The sequence below is a fragment of the Lonchura striata genome, chromosome 18, assembly GCF_050655825.1.
Source record: "Lonchura striata isolate lonStrDom1 chromosome 18, ASM5065582v1, whole genome shotgun sequence".
Lineage (NCBI taxonomy): Eukaryota > Metazoa > Chordata > Aves > Passeriformes > Estrildidae > Lonchura > Lonchura striata.
The window spans coordinates 1,525,228-1,543,053 of NC_140720.1; the positions used below are offsets into that span (position 1 = coordinate 1,525,228).

General features: G+C 53.8%; 3 protein-coding genes across 6 annotated transcripts; all 3 read left to right on the forward strand.

Moving 5' to 3' along the window:
• The first annotated feature begins 272 nt into the window (after positions 1–272).
• MYADML2 (myeloid associated differentiation marker like 2) lies at positions 273–2,876 on the forward strand. Its single transcript, XM_021534206.2, has one exon. It carries the CDS (start codon positions 653–655, stop codon positions 1,556–1,558), a length of 906 nt encoding a protein of 301 aa, XP_021389881.1. The 5' UTR covers positions 273–652; the 3' UTR covers positions 1,559–2,876.
• A 2,048-nt stretch (positions 2,877–4,924) lies between these two features.
• PYCR1 (pyrroline-5-carboxylate reductase 1) lies at positions 4,925–8,031 on the forward strand. The gene is made up of 7 exons (XM_021534078.3): positions 4,925–5,056; positions 5,165–5,235; positions 5,328–5,507; positions 6,109–6,330; positions 6,797–6,889; positions 7,274–7,437; positions 7,536–8,031. Exons 1-7 carry the CDS (start codon positions 4,990–4,992, stop codon positions 7,684–7,686), a joined length of 948 nt encoding a protein of 315 aa, XP_021389753.1. The 5' UTR covers positions 4,925–4,989; the 3' UTR covers positions 7,687–8,031.
• Positions 8,032–10,122: 2,091 nt separating this feature from the next.
• MAFG (MAF bZIP transcription factor G) lies at positions 10,123–17,818 on the forward strand. 4 transcript variants are annotated; one of them, XM_021534079.3, is made up of 3 exons: positions 10,123–10,232; positions 13,823–13,884; positions 13,973–17,818. In XM_021534079.3, the coding sequence occupies exons 2-3, from the start codon at positions 13,849–13,851 to the stop codon at positions 14,423–14,425; spliced, it is 489 nt and encodes a 162-aa protein (XP_021389754.1). In that variant the 5' UTR covers positions 10,123–10,232; positions 13,823–13,848; the 3' UTR covers positions 14,426–17,818. The 4 variants fall into 4 exon arrangements, with proteins under 4 accessions (XP_021389754.1, XP_021389755.1, XP_085412617.1 ...); XM_021534080.4 differs by lacking the exon at positions 10,123–10,232 and adding an exon at positions 11,158–11,276 and having other exon boundaries at positions 13,973–15,420; XM_085556491.1 differs by lacking the exon at positions 10,123–10,232 and adding an exon at positions 13,025–13,099.
• The last annotated feature ends 8 nt before the right edge of the window (positions 17,819–17,826 follow it).

The window sequence follows — 17,826 nt, forward strand, 5'->3', positions numbered from 1 at the left end:
CTGGTGCCAGCAGCACAGCTGGATCACAGCCCACTGCCACAGCCAGACACCTCCCCTCAGTGCAGGGGGGGGATGTGTGGAGAACGGCAGCATTCCAGAGACCCCAGAGTTTCTAGAAGAACAGCAGAAGGATAATCAAGAGCCTTTGATGGAGCTTGCAGCTTCAGTGTTAAATAACACCCGCTCCCAACAGCTGAGTGGGGGCAGGACTCATTCCAGAACTATTAATAAAGCCCCTATTTATACTCCAGGTTCCTGTGAACGGTGCAGCAGAAAGCTACAGCTGCGGAGCTGAAATGGAATAAATGTCAGCCTCCAGGGAAAAGTTCCATCCTGTGGGAAAGCAGACAGCCAAAGGACAGCACAGGGGCAGGTTTCAGACCTGAGGAAGCAGAGAGTGAGCAGCAGAATCCTGAGCTTACAGCCAGTGGGCAGAGCCAGCCAGTCACCTCCCTGCAGCCGCAGGTCTGTGCAGAGAGCTGCCAGAGATGCAGCGTCAGAGGCGGCTCCCACTGATGCCAGCAGAGACCAGGGGGATTTGAGCTGCCACTCCACCGAGTCGGGACCAGGTGTGACTCAGGGCAAAGGTGCAAGAGCCAGAAAAGACGTTTGAGGAGGCTTTGAGTGCATTGTCTCCTGGACTGGAAGGATAATGGAGAGCACGGGGGGGCCGTATCTGAACACAGCCGCGGTGACTTCCCCGGTAGGAATAGCTCGATTGCTGCAGATGACCTTCGGATGTACCACGTTCAGCCTGGTTGCCCACCAAGGGGGGTTCAGTGCGGCCTACGGCACCTTCTGCATGTTTGTCTGGACCTTCTGCTTTGCCATCACTGTGTTCATCATCGCCTGTGAGTTCACACACCTGCACAGCTGCCTGAGCCTCTCCTGGGGAAACTTCACGGCTGCTTTTGCCATGCTTGCCACGCTCATGTCCATCACAGCTGCAGTGATCTACCCGCTCTACTTCGTCCAGGTGGGCTGTTACCCCATCGGCTGTGAGGTGAGGGATTTCCGTATCGCAGCCAGCGTCTTCGCGGGCCTTCTGTTTGTCACCTACGCCACTGAGGTGTTCTTAACCAGGGCAAAACCGGGACAAGTCACCAGTTACATGGCCACTGTCTCTGGGCTCTTGAAAATCGTTCAGGCCTTTGTGGCCTGCATCATTTTTGGGGCACTGGTGAATGACAGCCAGTATGGTAAATATGTGGCGACCCAGTGGTGTGTGGCTGTCTACAGCTTTTGCTTTGTGGTGACAGTGGTGGTAGTGGCCTTCAGTGTCACAGGTAAGACTGCCTTGCTGTGGTTCCCTTTTGAGCGTTCTGTGGTCATCTACACCTTTGGGGCTGTGCTGCTCTACACGAGTGCTGCGGTCATCTGGCCAGTGTTCTGCTTCGACAGCAAGTATGGCTCCCCACGACGCCCTGGCCTCTGTGCCAAGGGCAAATGCCCCTGGGACAGCCAGCTGGTGATTGCCATCTTCACCTATGTCAACCTGCTGCTCTATGTCTTGGACCTGGCATACTCCCAGCGCATTCGCTTTGTCTCACACATCTGAATCGTGGCTCGGCCTCTGTGGAGGCATCTCAGTGCTGCAAACCACTGCAGATGCAGAGGGATTGGGCGAGGGGCAGAGAGGTGCTGGGAAGGCATGCACACACCACCATCAGCCAAACTTCAAGATGAGGACTGACTACGCTAAGTAATTAGTGACCTGGAGCAGGTGGGCTGCAGCTGATGAAGAGCACAGCCCAACTCCCCCATGGTTCTGCCTAACCTGCCCAGTGCCAGCACAAAGAAATAGCACAGCTCCACGTGCATCTGCAAACAACAGGAATGTTTGCAGCCACAGCAGTGGGGCTGCAGTATACCAGGTTAATGAGCCAAACATTAGGGAAGACATCAAGGATTTTGAAAATGTTAAACCAGTGCTTAGCGGGAACCAAGCAACTACTCAGGAAGTGGAAAAGTTAAAAGCTGCATGAAGGAACCCTAGTTCAGGAGATGAAAATCAATCCCTTGGAGTTTGGGTTAGTTTGGACTGTGTTGTGAGACGTAGAATGCCTACAAGTGTGGGCAGTTCCAGTCTGGGTGTTTCTGAGAAAAGCACATAGACGTAACAGTATTTTGAAGGTTGCCAGTCTTTTCCCTTCCTCTCCTTTGCTGTCTAGCACAGAAAAGGAATATCCTCAAGTGCACACCCTGGAGGAGGCCTATTTAATACTCCTCTTTAGCAAACACTGAGTCACTACAGAAATGGATATTTGTAAAGTCGGAGCTCTACTGCTGAGAGTCAGGTTGCAGAGCAGCGCCAACCTGCAAAGTGACTGTGTGTGACCTGCCACCCTTACTCGAGCAGCGCAGAAAATACCTTGGCACGTGCTCTGTCTTGATTCATGGGCCACCATTTCTTTACACTGGCATCAAGGGGGCTTTTTCTGAAGTCTTGAAGATAAATTCTGGGGGCAAGGGAAAGGGGAGGCAGAGACTAATTGATCTCACAGTGCTGCACAAGAGACCAAAGTGGGCGGGGAAGGGGCACAGGCAGGACGGGATACTGCAGAACTTGTACATGGTACCCCAGAGCAGCTCGGGCGCAGGATTCCTGAGCACTCTGCATCACTGAGTAGCTGAATTTCTCAGACCCATCCCTAACAAAGCACCCACTTTAAAGTTCCACACTTCTCAGCTCAGATTTCAGGCCCCATAGGAATCTTCATTTGTTCCAAGGAGAAGCCAGAATGTCCACTTGTGCAGCACATGCAGACTTGAGTGCTTTGATTAAAATCTCCAGTAGCTGCCTGTCAAAAGCAAGATTTATTTTTTAACCAAAACAAAATAAAGCTGAATGGCAGATGTATGCTTACATCTCCTGAGCTCTGTGTGCTGTCATCCCCCTCTCCACACTTTTATTGCAGTAGACACGTCCCTTTCTGCATGAAAAGGAATTCTGCAGGAATAAGGAAGCAAACTTACTTTTCATCAGTGCTTTGTGTGGGATTTGAAAAGCAAAGGGGAAAGTTGTTGGGACAGATGATGCTAAATAATTCTGAGCAAGGACCAGCCCTTAGCAGTGGGGAGCATTGGCCAGGAAATGGGATAAGAATCAGGATCCAGCACAGAGGAACAGCCTTCCAAGAGGGTTTTCTCTCCTGAGAGTCCCAGTGAAGGACAGGAAATCTGGAAGGCATGGTCCAAGAGGAGGACCACAAGGCAAGGCAGGGCAAGACCTGAGGCTATCTGCTATAGATATCAACCAGGAGCTTTATTTCTTGCCACCCAAACAAATTATGGGTTGTACAAGAACAAAATGCACTGTTGGGATTTCCTTTCCCAAGTCAGTGTGTTGGAGGAGTCAATTTACAAGAGCCACTGCATACAAAGGGACCTAGAGACCTTGAGCATTTATGATGTATTCCTGTTAAACCCATCAATATGGACAAATTAAGCTATTTAACACTTGATTTTTTTATTTTTTTTTTTTTTAATTTCAGATCACTAAAAACCCAACAGGTGCCTTTTTGTTATAAAATTCCACCCAGCAAGCCCAGGAACATTGTTTGAGGAAAGCCCCATCCTGCAGGCTCTGGGGTGGCTCTGGGAAGCTGGGGGGGCTGGGGGTGCTTGTCCCCAGGGTTGATACTACCAGTGGCTCAGGCAGTAGCAGCTGCTGGAAAACTCCTTGGCTGATAACATGTGGCTGAGCCAGGCTTCATGCTGGGAAGATTTTGCACCAAGCTGGAGCAAGAGCAGAAACATGGTAAAATCTGACAATGCTATGAGTTGATGCAACTTACAACAAGCTAGGGTCAAAGGGGCAAAGAGAAACTGGTACTTGGGAAACAATGAGGGCAAAATTGAGTATCTTCACAATAAGGGGAAAGCGAATTTAATATGGAAATCATGATCCCACTGACTGGAGGAGTGGAAACACAAGTCATTGCCAAGAACAGTGTGTTCATATTTAGCTTTCTCATCTGCCAGCCAAAGGCTGAGCAAAAAATGTGGACATGGTCAAAATGGCAAAAAAAGATTGTGTGGACAACAATCCTCTCTTTTAGGAGAAAAAAATAATAATAATAATAAAAAAATCAAAACCTCATGCTTCAGTGGTTAAAACATTCCCCAACCATTGGAAAGTATGAGATTGCCCAATCCAGAACAGAGAACATCTGATATCTACTCATCAGAATTTACCAACCCGCTCTGTCATGATTTAGTTCACCGAACCCCCTTCATTTCCAGAGTGTATCTCCCCCTTTAATTAATAGATTATGATCAAGTAGCTCCCCAAGAACCAGGTTGTCCCAGTCACCAACCATTCCCAGCCTCTTTTGGTAAACTAATGTTAGGATTTATGTGTGTTCATTAATTATGGACTTGTGGCTGTAGCCAATCTAGACAGCACCCAGAGGATTCCAGCATGAAATCTGAATTGTTAATGGTTTGGTTTAGGTTTTTGCCTTCTTTTTTGGAGTCCTGGTGTTCAGTATCCACAAAAGATCACTGTTTAGGAACATTTATCAACAGAAAAAAACATTGAGATTTATTTCTTCCAATAAAGAAACAAGGAAAAAAAACGAACAAATAAAAAGAAACCCCAGTGAGGAAAGATGATACTTAGGAAAAAAAATCACTGCGTGCCGCCTGGGTTTTACAGGAACACTTGACGCGGCCTGACGTCTCCAGAGCCCAGGGCCGCTGCGGTGAGCCCCGGCGGGAGCAGGGCGCCACCTGCCGGCACGGGGCGGCGCGGCGGGCGGCGAATGATGCAACACCGGCCGCCGCTTGCCCCAATCGCTGGCGAGCGCTGCGCCGCTGGCCCCGCCCCCGCCCGCTGAGTGGTGGAGCGCCGGCGCTGCCCCGCCCCGCTGCGCGCCGATTGGCTGCGCGCCCACGTCCCGCCGCGCGGTCTCGCCTCCGTGCGCGCGCGGCCACGTGGGCAGCGGCGCGGCCGGGTCTGGCGGGCCGGGACCGGCGGGCACCGGCATGAGCGTGGGCTTCATCGGCGCGGGGCAGCTCGCCTTCGCCCTGGCCCGCGGCTTCACCGCGGCAGGTGCGCGCGGGGCAGTTCGCCTTCGCCCTGGCCGGGGGCTTCATGGGGGCATGAGGACACGGGGCGGGTGGTGCCCGTCCCGGGGCTGACGCTCAGGGTCGTTCGTAGGGGTCCTGGCTGCGCACAAGATCACGGCGAGCTCCCCGGACACTGACCTGCCCACCGTGAGCGGGCTGCGGGTGAGTGCGGCCGGGTAGCGGGGACCGGGTGGCGGCGCTCCCCTCTCGGGCCATCCCGGGCTTGAGCGGTCCCGTTTCTCCCCACTGTGCAGAAAATGGGAGTGAACTTCACGGTGAGCAACAAGGACACGGTGAAGAGCAGCGATGTCCTCTTCCTAGCCGTAAAGCCGCCCATTATCCCCTTCATCCTGGAGGAGGTGGGCCCCGACATCGAGGCCCGGCACATCGTGGTCTCCTGCGCTGCCGGCGTCACCATCAGCTCCATCGAGAAGGTGAGAGGGGACCGGGCCGTGCAGGGCGAGCCGGGAGCTGGTTCCACTCCTCTGACCCCGCGGAGCCGATGGACGGACTTGTCGTACTTGTGCTACTCAGGACTAAAGTCACGCAGCAGCAAAAAACTTGGTTTTGGTCACCTTTGCCTGTCTTCATCAGCAAATGCTATTAGAGGTTTTATCCAGCTTTTCTCTCACGTGAGGTGCTGTCCGATTATGTTTCTATTACCAGCAGTAGGTCATCTCCCCTGAATTTCTGCAGAATTTGTCTTAAGTGTCTGCAGGAGCTGTTTTGGAGATCTGTGGGTTGATGTGGGTTTGAGGCCTTTGGGATACTGTTTCCAACCTGATTTTGCCCAGCTCCTGCTTTGCTGGTACTGACTAAGGCTTCACGTTCACGGATGGGCTGCTGTGACTCAAAGCAGGACATTTGAGATACACAGGTCTCTCTTTTCCTTCTGCTTGTGTTGTTCTTGCCCCTGGTGGGGGGGGTCCTTTCCTGGACAGCCCATTGATGAAAAGTATGCACTAAAGCTCATTTTTCTCCCTTCTTTCTTTTTTTTTTTCTTACTTTCTATCTTCAATGATTTTCTGCCCTAAGAAACTCTCTACCTTCTGCCCCACACCAAAAGTGATCAGGTGCATGACCAACACCCCTGTGATAGTCCGGGAAGGTGCTACAGTCTATGCCACTGGAACTCATGCGGATGTGGAAGATGGGAAGCTTTTGGAACAACTGATGGCCAGTGTGGGCTTCTGCACCGAGGTGGAAGAGGACCTCATTGATGCTGTAACGGGGCTCAGTGGCAGTGGCCCTGCGTATGTATGTGCTATTTCATCAGCTAGTGCCAGTCTTAGGGAGAGCAGTTGGCTTGCCTGCTAAAAAATCTGTGCAACTTCAGCTTGTATTTTTTTTTTTTCTCCATCACCCATATTTGCAATGGGACATGTATTCCAGGTGTTCAGTTTGGGGCAGCAGGAAAATTTTTTTAAGAGTCAGATGAGTCTGAAGTCCATAGCCAGTGTGCAGTGTCCACATGTCCATGTTGCAAAACTTGGGCCTGTAGTTTGCATGATGCAGAAGCTGAATTTCTCCCATTCCCTCCACTCCTGAGCTGGAAATAGTTTGAGGGAAGCCTGGCATGGCAGCCATGAATGAAAGAGGGAGGCATTTTGTCAAGTCTGTGAGTGATAGGAGTCACAGAACAGTCCTAAAGGCCTGGATTCTCTCTTCCCTAAGACCAGTCCTAGAGCAGTCTTTCAGTCACCTTCTTCCTCTCTGGTCTCAGGCATTCACTGCCCTGGATGCTCTTGCAGATGGAGGAGTAAAGATGGGCCTTCCCCGCAGGCTGGCAGTTCGACTGGGAGCACAGGCTTTGCTGGTCAGTATTACCTCCTGCATAACAAATCTGAGTCTGTGCCTGCTCTTTGCAGAGGAATCTACACATCACAGTTTGAAATTATCTTGGTCCTCTCACAGAATCTGCTTTAAAGAATGGATTTGGTTTGAATGCACACAGGTTCCTGGTGAGGGGCTCTAGGAAGTGTCTGCAGCACTCTGCTGGTGCTGCTGGTGCTGTGGGAGATGGATCCTGGGAAACTCTGCTCCTTTGCAGGCCTCATCAGTTCTGAAAAATGTTTTGGCAGCCTGCAGGAGCCTAGGTTTGCCTGTTGTGAGTGTTGTTGCTGCTCTGTGCAGTGAGAACAGGAGTGTCTGACAGTGGCTTCCTCTTTCAGAACTCTGGCAGGTGTTTTCCTTGCTACAGGGTGCCGCCAAAATGCTGTTAGAATCTGAGCAGCATCCAGGTCAGCTGAAGGACAATGTCTGCTCACCTGGGGGAGCCACTATCCATGCCCTGCACTTCCTGGAGAGTGGCGGCTTTCGCTCACTCCTCATCAATGCTGTGGAGGCTTCCTGTATCCGGACAAGGTGGGCAACTGGGAAGTCCTAAAGAGTTTGCAAGACTTTCCCCCTCCACTCTCCCCATCTTATTTTTTCTGTCTTCCTCTCCCACTACCCGATTGCAGGGAGCTGCAGCATTTGGCAGACCAAGAGAAGATTTCCCCGGCAGCCATAAAGAAAACATTGCTGGACAAGGTGAAGCTGGAGTCTCCTTCTCTGTCTGTAGCATCTGCTAGCAAAGTCAGTCTGTTCACCAGCAAGAGCAAGAAGAACTGACCAGACTGCTATATTCTGGCAGTGCTGAATGTCAATGTCCTGGTTGCAGCCAGGACAGGGTTAATTTTTGCAGTAGCCAGGAATAGGTGGCCAGGACCCTGGTTATTCTGTGCATCTTAAGTGTGGGCAAAGGGGGGGGAGGAAGGCTTGAAGCAGGGGAGAGGGGCTGAAGAGGGGTGGGAAGAAGGGGTCCCTTCTGGCTGGTTGCATGACGCGAGTAGTGGTGAGCAACCACGTGTGAATCCTTCACCTCTCTTCTACGCTTTTCTTAATATTGATGCTGTTATTATTTGTTTTCTTATCTCATTACTGCTTCCAGTAAATTGTTCTTGTAGCAAACCACAATCTTTACCTTTTGTGCCTCCAGTTCTCCTCTCCAGCCCACCACAGAGGGAGACGGACAAGAGGGCAGTGAGTGAGCGTTTGAGTATTTCAGTGGGAATGCTAGTACAGGGAATACCATTCCTAAGCCATTATTGTTCTCTGTGTTATTTCTCTTTTGTCCAAGGAAAAATACTCAGCACGTTGGTGTCCCCTGTACCAGGCTTGTGGCTTGCAGCAGCTGTAGCAGAGGGTCTTTAACTTGTAGTGGGCTTGGTGAGCTGTCCCTGGCATGGTGTTTTCTTGGGCAGGGGTGATGCTCTCATCAGAGCTTTGTCAAGGAAATCATTTGTCCAGAAGCCTTGGGTACTTCCAGGACTCAAGCAGTGTTTGTGGTGTCCCATGCAGAAATTTTTTTAACAGGATTTTTAAAGATGTTTCAGAACTTTTGGTTTCAAACGTTTAATTATCTCTAGCCCCATCTTGCACCTGCTGTCAGAGCTTATGTCCTGTCGCTGGCGTTACTAGCTGGAGCAGATGCTGCCACACAAAGTCCATACTGCATGGTGCATCATGGGCTGGGCCCAGAATCACCTCTTGGAACAGACCAACTGCCTCTGTCCGATCTCCCAGCCCTTAGGGAGATATGAACATCAGACTGTGCTCCTTTTCTCTCCAGCGGCTGCCCATTCTCTCTGCGCAGTCTGGTTTGGGGAACTGTGACCTCTCACTGCCCCTCTTTTACTGCTGGCCTTCCTTGGGTGGTTTGGCAGGTGGAGGGGTAGTGAGTTTTTACATTTCCTGCTGTCTCTGAGGTGCTGGTGACGGTAAAGTATTTTTAGTGTTAAGACTTTTGACTGCCAGCAAGGTATGACCCTATAGGTATGACAGATGGTTACTCCTCTTCCCTCTTTACATAAAAAACTGTGTCTCTGATGAGAGCTGTGGCTAATCCCAACTGCTTTGACTGGGGGTATCCCTTGCCACTGGCAGTGGCCACTAGGTCAGGAGTCCTTGGGTCTCATATGTTCCTCGGTTTCCTGCTCAGGATCTGTAATACCTGTGCTGACAGGCCAGGCTGGAGGTCAGACGGATAAAGTACTGCCTGATGCAAAATGCAAGGAAGTGTTGTGGAAAGAGTTCTCACTTGGCTGAAAAAGTGGGATGCAGAATGAATGGATGCCTGAACTTGACCCCCTCTGCCAGGAGATTAAGGGGGTGCCCCTGGGTACTCCCAGAGACACAGCTGTAGATGAACTTCCTAGATCGTTATAGACCTGTAACTGAGGTGGGCACCAGAGCGGATGGAAACCCAGCCCATCAGGGGCTACAAGAGGCGTTGCAAGGCGTGCGGTCACATCCCCTGTGCACAGAGCAGCTGCTGCTGGATCCGGGCCCAGCCGAGCCCCTGCTGCTCCTACGGGGCACAGTTTCTCCTTAACCCCTTGTGCCCGCTTTCATTGCTGGACTTTCCACTGGCCCCTCGCCCTTCTCTGGTATGCTCATGTTGTCCTCCCTTCTTGGCCTGTAGCATGGCATCAAACAGTAGGCACCAGTGTGAGTGTCGTGGACCCGAATCGTATCAGGAGGGCCGGGAACACACCTGGAGCGAGCCCGGCGTGACTGGGAAAGCGGCGTTTCGGAGCAGTGGTGGTCCCGGCCCTACCGCTGCAGGCGGGGCCCGCCGCACACGGAGCCGGGCTCCGAGGGACCGCGGGCGCAGCTCAAAGGGAGCGCGGAGCCGCCGGTGCCGAGGGCCCTGCCGGTGCGGGCGGAGGGACTGCGCGCTATGAAACGCGCGACGTGCCACGGGGGAGAGCGCAGGAGGCCGGTGGCTGCTGTCAGAGACGGCGGAAGCTGATCCGCGGCCGACCCAGTACTTTGCCGGAGCGGCAGCGCTCGCCCCGGGACGGGAAGTCGACTGCGGCGGCGGGAGGCGCCGGCAGGGCGCGGAGCGGGCGCCGGGCCGGTCCCGGTCGGGCCGGGGCCGGTCCCGGTCGGGCCAGTCCCGGTCGGGCCGCGTTCCCCCCGCTGCCCCCGGGGAGCGCGGCCCCCTTAAGGCCCGGGGCGGTTGCGCCGGGCGCTTCATGAATGGAGCCACGTGACCCAAATATCACGTGACGAGTCGGTGAGCGGCGGCGGCGGCGGCTCGTGAGTCCCGGTCCCTCCCAGCGCGGCCTCCCTGCCCCGCCCGGCCTGGCCTGGCCCGGCGGCCCCGGCAGGAGGTGAGCGCCACCGGCAGCGAGAGCGGGCGCGGCCTTGGCACCGGCCGGGGTGGGGCGGGCCGGTCCCCGGGGGCGGGCCGGGGCGGGGCGGGCACGGCGGGCCCCGGGATGGTGGCCGGGGCCGCTGCGGGGTCGGCAGTTGCCCAACGGGGCCGCCACCGCTGACTCACAGCGGGGCTTTGGGGTCGCGCCGGCCCGGCGCCGCCCGGCCCCCGCCCCGCCCCGCCCCGCCCCGGCGTGTCCGGGCCCCGCTCGGCGGCCGAGCAACAGGTGCGCGGGGCGCTGGCCCGGGGCCTGCCCCGGCCCTGCCCACCGCCTCCCGGGTCCGCCCGCAGGCATCGCGGGCGCATCCGGCCCCTCCCTCCCGCGGGTGTCGAATGCCCCGGTCGGGTTACAGACCGGCTGCCCTCAGGCCGAACCTGCCCCTCTTAACCCCGCCGCACCTTCGGGCGCTCAGGCCCCCGGCGGGGCCTCGCGTCCCCCTCTCCCGCCGGGCTGCCGCCCCCAGCCCCGCGGGTGTTCGCCGTGGTCTGTCGTTCTTCTCCAGAGAACGGGAGGGCCGGGAGGGTGAGGAGCCATCGGGGCGTCTCGCCCGGTTCCCAGGGCAGAGTCAGGCAGCACAGCCCCGCTGCCTGCTGTCGGTACCTTGTCCTCGGTAGCTGCAGACGTGCGGGTGGGAGGTTCTGGTCCGTAGGGGCTGCCCGGTGCTGGGCGCTGCAGTGTCCCCCCGGTGGAGTGGGTTTCCACTCCCGCGGGAATGCTGTGTGCGACCGGCACGGAGGGGCTGCGTGCGTCTGTGCTGTGCACGCCTCGGTCGTGCTGTTCCGAGCTGGGCACGTCTCTGGCTGCCCGGGATATGTGAACTGTGTGATCGGAGGAGGGCACTGCCAAGGGTGGGAGGGAGTCTCTCAGAGCTGGCCCTTTGCTTTAGCAGTGTGAGCAGAGTTAAAACCAGCCGGGTGGGCAGATTCCTTGAGGAAAAAATTGCTCAGGGTTGGATGACCTCGCCAAGGAAACAGAGGAGGCACTATCTTGGCTACACAGGTAATTTGGGGAGTCGTTGGATGAGACTGTGTGAGCCAATTTGCCAGCAAGCAAATAAACAGAGTATGAAATTCACACTGGAAGAGAGTGTTTCTGTGCTGTGTCCCCTTTCGCTGCTGACAAATCACACTCCTGTGCCTGCCAGAGCCATGGAGCCCGTGTGGGAGCGCAGCCCTCACTCTGCCCGCGCTGGAGCAGGTGACATCACCATGTTTACATGGGGCTTGTGGCAGGGTTCTGCATCAGGAGTGCGGAGAAGGGCCCATGGTGGATCATGCGTGGTGCTTTCAGTTCCCATGTGCTGCCACTAGCTGAGGGGAGAATTGGCTGTGCTTGTGCTGAGTTCAGGCCTTTTGAGCACTGGGGAAATGTGTCAAGGCTGCAGTTTCTTCATTGCAGCCATAGTATTTGGCACTTTTCAGTGTGATCTTTCTTCAGGAAGCTATCAAAAGCTGATCCATCAGCAGTCTGGAGAATAAGGCGAAGTTTGGTCTCTGCTATTTTGCCAGTTCTCTGGATGTCCTCCTTGTGAGTTGCCAAACAGCCCAGTTAAAACAGGACCCAGGAAACTCTTTGGGTTGTTCTTTCCATTCTACTGACTGCCCTACATGTTTCTGCACCTTGGAGAGGTGGGATCACCAGGTTTTTGGGGACAATCTGTTGCAGCTCTGATGACTGTTGTGAGAGGCTCCTACCTGAGAGGGTGTTGTGCTAGAGTGTGCAGAGGCAGGAAGGAGTAGCTGCCTCTGCTGTGTCTAGCTTTGCCAGCACCAGCCATTCCCCAGCCTGCTGAGGAGCGCTCTTCCCAGTGCCCTGCCTGATGCAGCATGCATGTGCCCTGTTTGTTCCATTTTGGGTCTGCTGTAATGAAGGTAGCCTGTGTGCTTACCAGGTAGCTGCAAATTCTTTAGTGCCACAGAGTGAGCAAATTCCTGTGGTTGCACTGACCATACCTATCCTTGACTCCTTCCACTTGAAAGAGGACAGGGAACGCAAGTGCTGCAGGGGCATGCACATTGGTGTCTCCAGCTATTCCCTTTCCTCTCCCCTTTTCCTAGCAGACATGTTGTTTACCAGATAGGAACAGAAGGAATAAAGAGCAGTCTAGGAAGGAGGGAAGAATTGATTTTGTGCAGCAGTTGCTTTTATGCTGCCTGTCCTGCCTCACTGCAGCTGCCTTCCTTGGGCAGTAAATGACCGTGCCTATGCCAGTGTGGTTGGGTGTAGCAGACATCTTGTTGGAAGGAGCATTGTCCTCTAGGTATATATAAATAGCCTGGCTCCTGGCAGGCTGCAGGCTTCAGAATATCTCTGCTGGTGTTCTGGGGACTGCTAGTCCTGCTCACCTCCAGTAGGGTGTAGTTGCACTGTAGGGAGCCTGTGCCACAGCTGCTGAAAGAGCACTAAGTCATATTTGCTGATGTGTGCATTTGGTTCTGGTCTGTAACTTGACATCAGTCCTGCTGGGAGTAAGGCAGGGGCAGACAAAATTGTTGTTTGACACCTGCAAGATGAAAGGGTCAGGGGTACCTGTAGGCTGCACAGGAATTCTGGCCAGGGCTGAGTGGGCGCAGTCTGGGCTGAGAGGGAAGTGCACTTTGGGGTGTTTGAGATACAGCCATGTCTGTCAGGTGCTATCTGTGTGGATCAATTCCTTGGGCAGTGTAGTAGCAGTCTGAACTGAAAAGCCTGCACAGAGGAGATATGTGGGGAAAGAAGCAGGAGCCCAGGTATAAGTCTCTTTAAAGCAGGCCTGGGAATTGCTCTTACCAGTTCTGAAGTCTTGTCTTCCATGGCAGGGAAGGAGTCTGCTCTGAGTTTTGGTATGTTTAATCTTTGTTTTCTTGTGAGCACACCTTGACTCTTAGGATAAGGAGGAAGAAGGTGTTTCTGGCCCTGGCATGCCAGGAATTGACAGGTACTTTCTCATAGAAAATACCTACAACTGGAGTCAGTTTTGCATGACTGGGAGAGGTGGAGGCTGCTGAGGCATCAGCCTAAATTTGTGTTGGAATTCCAGTGTGTCCATGGCTTGCCCTGTACCCCTTGCTCAGGGTTATGTCTTATTGAACCATCCTTGGGAGCATCTGGAGAGCTCTAGGGCTGGGCACCTGTTGGAAGGGTACGTTAAGGTAACCTGACCTGCTTGGGAGTGACAAGGATGAGGCTGGGAGTGAGTGGAGCAGAGTGCCAGCCTGCTGAGTCAGCGTGACTGGCCTGGAGCAGCCATGCTCTGGACCCTGCCTGCTGCTTGCAAGGCTATTTTTAAAAATGTGGCTTCCATGTATTCTGATTCCTCCTAGTTCTTTAATTTCCCCCACCATAAACAAAACCCAGCATTGCCACAGTCTCCATGGGAGCAGAGGTGTGAAAGGGCAGCAGTTTCTGCTCATTGTGAGTCCAGCTCAGCTGGCTGCTTTTGATTGTCTTCCATGGCAGGGGCCAGGATGTGGAGCACCACAAGGCGTTGCTGCTGGACCCTGCCAGAGGAATGCCGTGGGCTCTGCTATGTCCCAGGTGCTAATTTGGCCTTCCTTCCCTTCCAGAACCCAGCTGACAAGGCTGTCGTGTTATGACGACCCCCAACAAAGGAAGCAAGGCCTTGAAGGTAATGTGGTGGGTGGAGGAAAGGGGTGCAGGGATGGGTGTAGGCATCCACCTCAGGTTTCACAAGTGCGTGCTGCCTTCTCTCCCAGGTGAAGAGAGAGCCAGGTGAGAATGGGACCAGCTTGACAGACGAGGAGCTGGTGACCATGTCTGTGCGAGAGCTGAACCAGCATCTGCGGGGTCTGTCGAAGGAGGAGATCATCCAGCTGAAGCAGCGTCGGCGCACACTGAAGAACCGGGGTTACGCGGCCAGCTGCAGAGTGAAGCGCGTTACCCAGAAGGAGGAACTGGAGAAGCAGAAGGCAGAGCTGCAGCAAGAAGTGGAGAAGCTAGCCTCAGAGAATGCCAGCATGAAAATGGAACTTGATGCTCTCCGCTCCAAATATGAGGCTCTCCAGAACTTCGCCAGAACCGTGGCCCGGAGTCCCGTGACCCCTGCACGGGGGCCTCTCGCTTCCAGTATGGGGCCCCTCGTCCCTGGCAAGGTTGCTACTACTAGTGTCATCACAATAGTGAAATCCAAAACGGACGCCCGGTCTTAGTGAAGCGAGCGTTGCCTGAGCTTGTCTGTGCAGGGCAGTTAGGCACAAAACCAGCCTGGAATCCCCAAAGCACAAGCCCTCCCCACATGGGTCTGGCTTCCTTTGACTTGGCCCAGGATTGGCCTGCTGATCGCTCCAGTTTGTTTTGTTGTGTCCAGATTGGTATGAGCAGTGGTGATGCATCCCTTGTCCTGTGCAGACAGAGCTTTCCACCCAGCAGTCTGTAATCCTCAGGTGCCCTGGGGACAGACTGTGAGATTTTGGTTTTCTACCCAAAGAAAATCTGTGCAGTGTGGCTGAGAGAAGGGTGGAGGAGTGGCCCGAGGAAGGCTTTCTTCCTGGGGGCTGGGAACCCTAATTTTCGGTCACTTCCAAAGGCTTTATTTCATTACTCTTCCAGGTGGTGCATCTCAGCGCCTGAACCTGCTGCTTTTGTCTCCTTTGGTACCTGTAGTTACAGTTGGGGTGTTCTGTGTCATAGGTTTTATTCCTTCCTAGGTGTGCCTCTGTACCCTAACCATGGGTTCCCTCAGACGTCCATGACATTAGCTGTGTAAACTGGCAGTGGTGGAAGGACGATGCTGCTGTGTTCTGCCGATGTGGTCCTGCGGCCCCGCAGGGCCCAGCACCCGGGAGGGAAGAAGGGAGCAGTAGTATTGTGTTGACTGCAGGCCGGTTTTGTGCCTAATGTGTTGCACTGAACAAGACCAAAATCACTAATTGTTCCCGTGTTTTGAGGGTATCAAGTGTCTCTAGTGTGATGGTTTACACAACCAGTTTATGTGGTTAAATAGCCCTTTATTTAAAGAGAGAAACATCATTTTAAGAATTATTAAATTATCTGAGTTTAAAATTGGACAGAAGAGAGAGCGTATTTATAGTCAGCTTTTTTACCTGAGAAGGTGAGAATATTTGACCATATGAGTGGGGAAATATTCTCAGAGACTTTGCTAGTTAAAAGTTAATAAATAAATAATTTTAAAGTTTCTCATAAACCTCCCGCAAACTGTTTGTTGCTCTGAGGTTAGTTTTTATAAAGAGTTATCAGACTTTATTTATAAAACTTAGAAAAAGACAAAAAAAGAGGCAAGTCCTGTTTGATATCTTTTTGCAATTGTACCAAAAGTGACTTATTCTTGACCTTGCTAGTTTCTGTTGTGTCCCCTTGTGTTGGGCGCTCTGCTCCCCAAGCTCTTGTGCAGCGTTGTGGTGTGCTGGTGCCTTTGCCATGTGCTGTCATTTCACACTGTTGTTGTTTTCCCTAAACTCAACTGAGGGATTGAGTTGAAATCTCTCCAAATTCTTCAGAAGGGTTCTGGTGCACAGGCGAAGTTCTGCTGCTTTTGAGAAGAATTGCTGGCTGGTGCAGCAAGGTAGTGACGCCTGCCCTGAGGTGTGTGGCAGGAGCACAGGCAGCTCCTGCTCAGCAGCCAATGCTAGGCTAGCTTGGTTATCTGGAGAGGAAAAACTCTGCACTTTTCCTCCTGCAGCAAACCTGTCAGAGAAGTAATATAAGGAAGACTTGTCTAGGTTTAGGAGAAGACTGATGGGATTACCCCTGGAAATAGATCGTGTGGTCAGAACTTGTGTTGTGCTCATGGCTCACCTGAACAAGAGGGGAAGTCTGCAACAAGAGGGGCAACGTGGGACAGGCTAGCCCCTAGTCCCTTCTCTATACATTACTGGCCAGTGAGTGTGGCAGGATCACTGTCCTTCCTGGGGTGGCTTCTGCCCAGGGGTTTTAGGAGGGTGCTCAGAATAACAGCTGTGATGCAGCTGAGAAGCTGTTTGTGGCCAGGCTCTGTTTCCACAAACACTTTGACTCCCCTCTCCCCTTCCCAAAGATTTGAGCTGATTTACTGAGTTTTAGAGAAGCAGGACATGAGGGGGAAGCCCATGTGATCTCCTGGCTGCTGATCTGATTGGAGCGGGCAGATTGGGATAACACAAATGAAGTCACAGTCTTGTGGCGAGGTACAGCTGTCCTGGATAGGTTTTGGGGAAGTTTCTCACTGCTGAACTGATACTGCTGTCCCCTGAGCGGAGGAGCAGGTCAGCCTGAGAAAAGCTGCAGTGTGGCAGGAGAGGAGCAGGTAGTTGACAGAGATTTCCTGCTGGATGAAGTCAGCTTTGCTCTGATTGATAGGGAGTTTAGGAAGTTGTTTGGGATGCTTTTCCAAGTAAACTTCCCAAAGGAGGAGCAGGTTAGAACATTGCCTCCAGACTTCCCCCTTCTGGCCTTGGACTGACTCTTCTCTGAATTGAAGTGTCTGATGTGCTACTTCCAGCCATTCACCACAGGCCACACTCTGCACAGCACTCAGCAGGCTCTGGTCTTCCAGCTGGTTGTGTGGTGACTGGAAGAAGTGAGATTTTACAGAACACAGAGGCATCCAGTTGTCCTGGGGTGTCATTCCCAACCATGTCCCTCTTAGATGCAAGCTGAGATTTAATCAGTCAGTGTCCTTGGGAACACAGCTGAGTCCTGATCTGGGCCAGAGGAGTGGGCAAGGCATGTATGGGGCTGGTTAGGATCTTGGTTCCACAGCTGGAACCTCTGGTGTGAGGAGAGCCCCACCAACACAGCAGGCAGCGATGGGCAGCCCTGCAGCCACGGAGAACTTGCATTTGGTTGTGCTCCATGGCAGGGGTGTCCAGTCCCTCCCCACCTGCCGGTTGCAGCCGTGCGACGGCACCAGCCACCCTTCCTCCTGCCCTGCACTGACCTCCTTGCTCGGAGCCTGGCGGCCTGTGTGTTCAACGAGGACAGGTCGTGTACGGAGGAGCAGGTGCAAGGCCATGACCAAGGGTGCCACTGTGCTGAACAAGCTCTGCGGTGCCAGGCTGGGTGTCAGCGAGCCACGGTCCCCTGAGTGCCACTTCCTGTGGGTTTGGTTTAGTGCTCAGTGCAGTGTAGGACCCCGAGTGCTGTATTGCTGCAGTGTCCGAGGAGTGTCCCGTGGGCTCCGTGGGATCCTGTGTCCTGCCAGCTGGCTTCCTGTGCCCGTGCGCGGCGACCCGTGCCGGAGCCGTCACGCTGACTTCTCTCTCGTATATAGTGTTCTGGAGTGTGACAATTCTTGTTCCTGAGGTGCTCGTCCGTTTGGTGTGAAGGGTGTCGTGTTCCCTTTCTCCTTTTCCTGGTGCCGTTCCGGGCATCGGGGAGGGGTCCTGCGCCAGCCCGACCGGGGAGCGTCCATGGCACCCCGGGATTTGTGTATCTTGTGAATTGTGTACAGTCGCTCCCGGCCGGAGCCGGGGCTGGCGGACAGAAGGGTCACCCAGAGGGCTCCGAGCTCGGTGCAGGCGGTATTTATTGATAAGTTATTGCCGTTATTTATTCTGTACAGTGTCCGCCGCCTTTGTACGCGACAATAAACCGCTTCAACAGCCGCCGCCTG

Bases quoted from the DNA above. Each gene is read 5' to 3' on its own strand.
- MYADML2 (XM_021534206.2), top strand. From the start codon at position 653: ATGGAGAGCACGGGGGGGCCGTATCTGAACACAGCCGCGGTGACTTCC.
- PYCR1 (XM_021534078.3), top strand. From the start codon at position 4,990: ATGAGCGTGGGCTTCATCGGCGCGGGGCAGCTCGCCTTCGCCCTGGCC. The intron at 5,236-5,327 runs GTGAGTGCGGCC...CCCACTGTGCAG, and splicing joins CCACCGTGAGCGGGCTGCGG to AAAATGGGAGTGAACTTCAC. The intron at 5,508-6,108 runs GTGAGAGGGGAC...TTCTGCCCTAAG, and splicing joins CCATCAGCTCCATCGAGAAG to AAACTCTCTACCTTCTGCCC.
- MAFG (XM_021534079.3), top strand. From the start codon at position 13,849: ATGACGACCCCCAACAAAGGAAGCAAGGCCTTGAAG. The intron at 13,885-13,972 runs GTAATGTGGTGG...CTTCTCTCCCAG, and splicing joins AAGGAAGCAAGGCCTTGAAG to GTGAAGAGAGAGCCAGGTGA.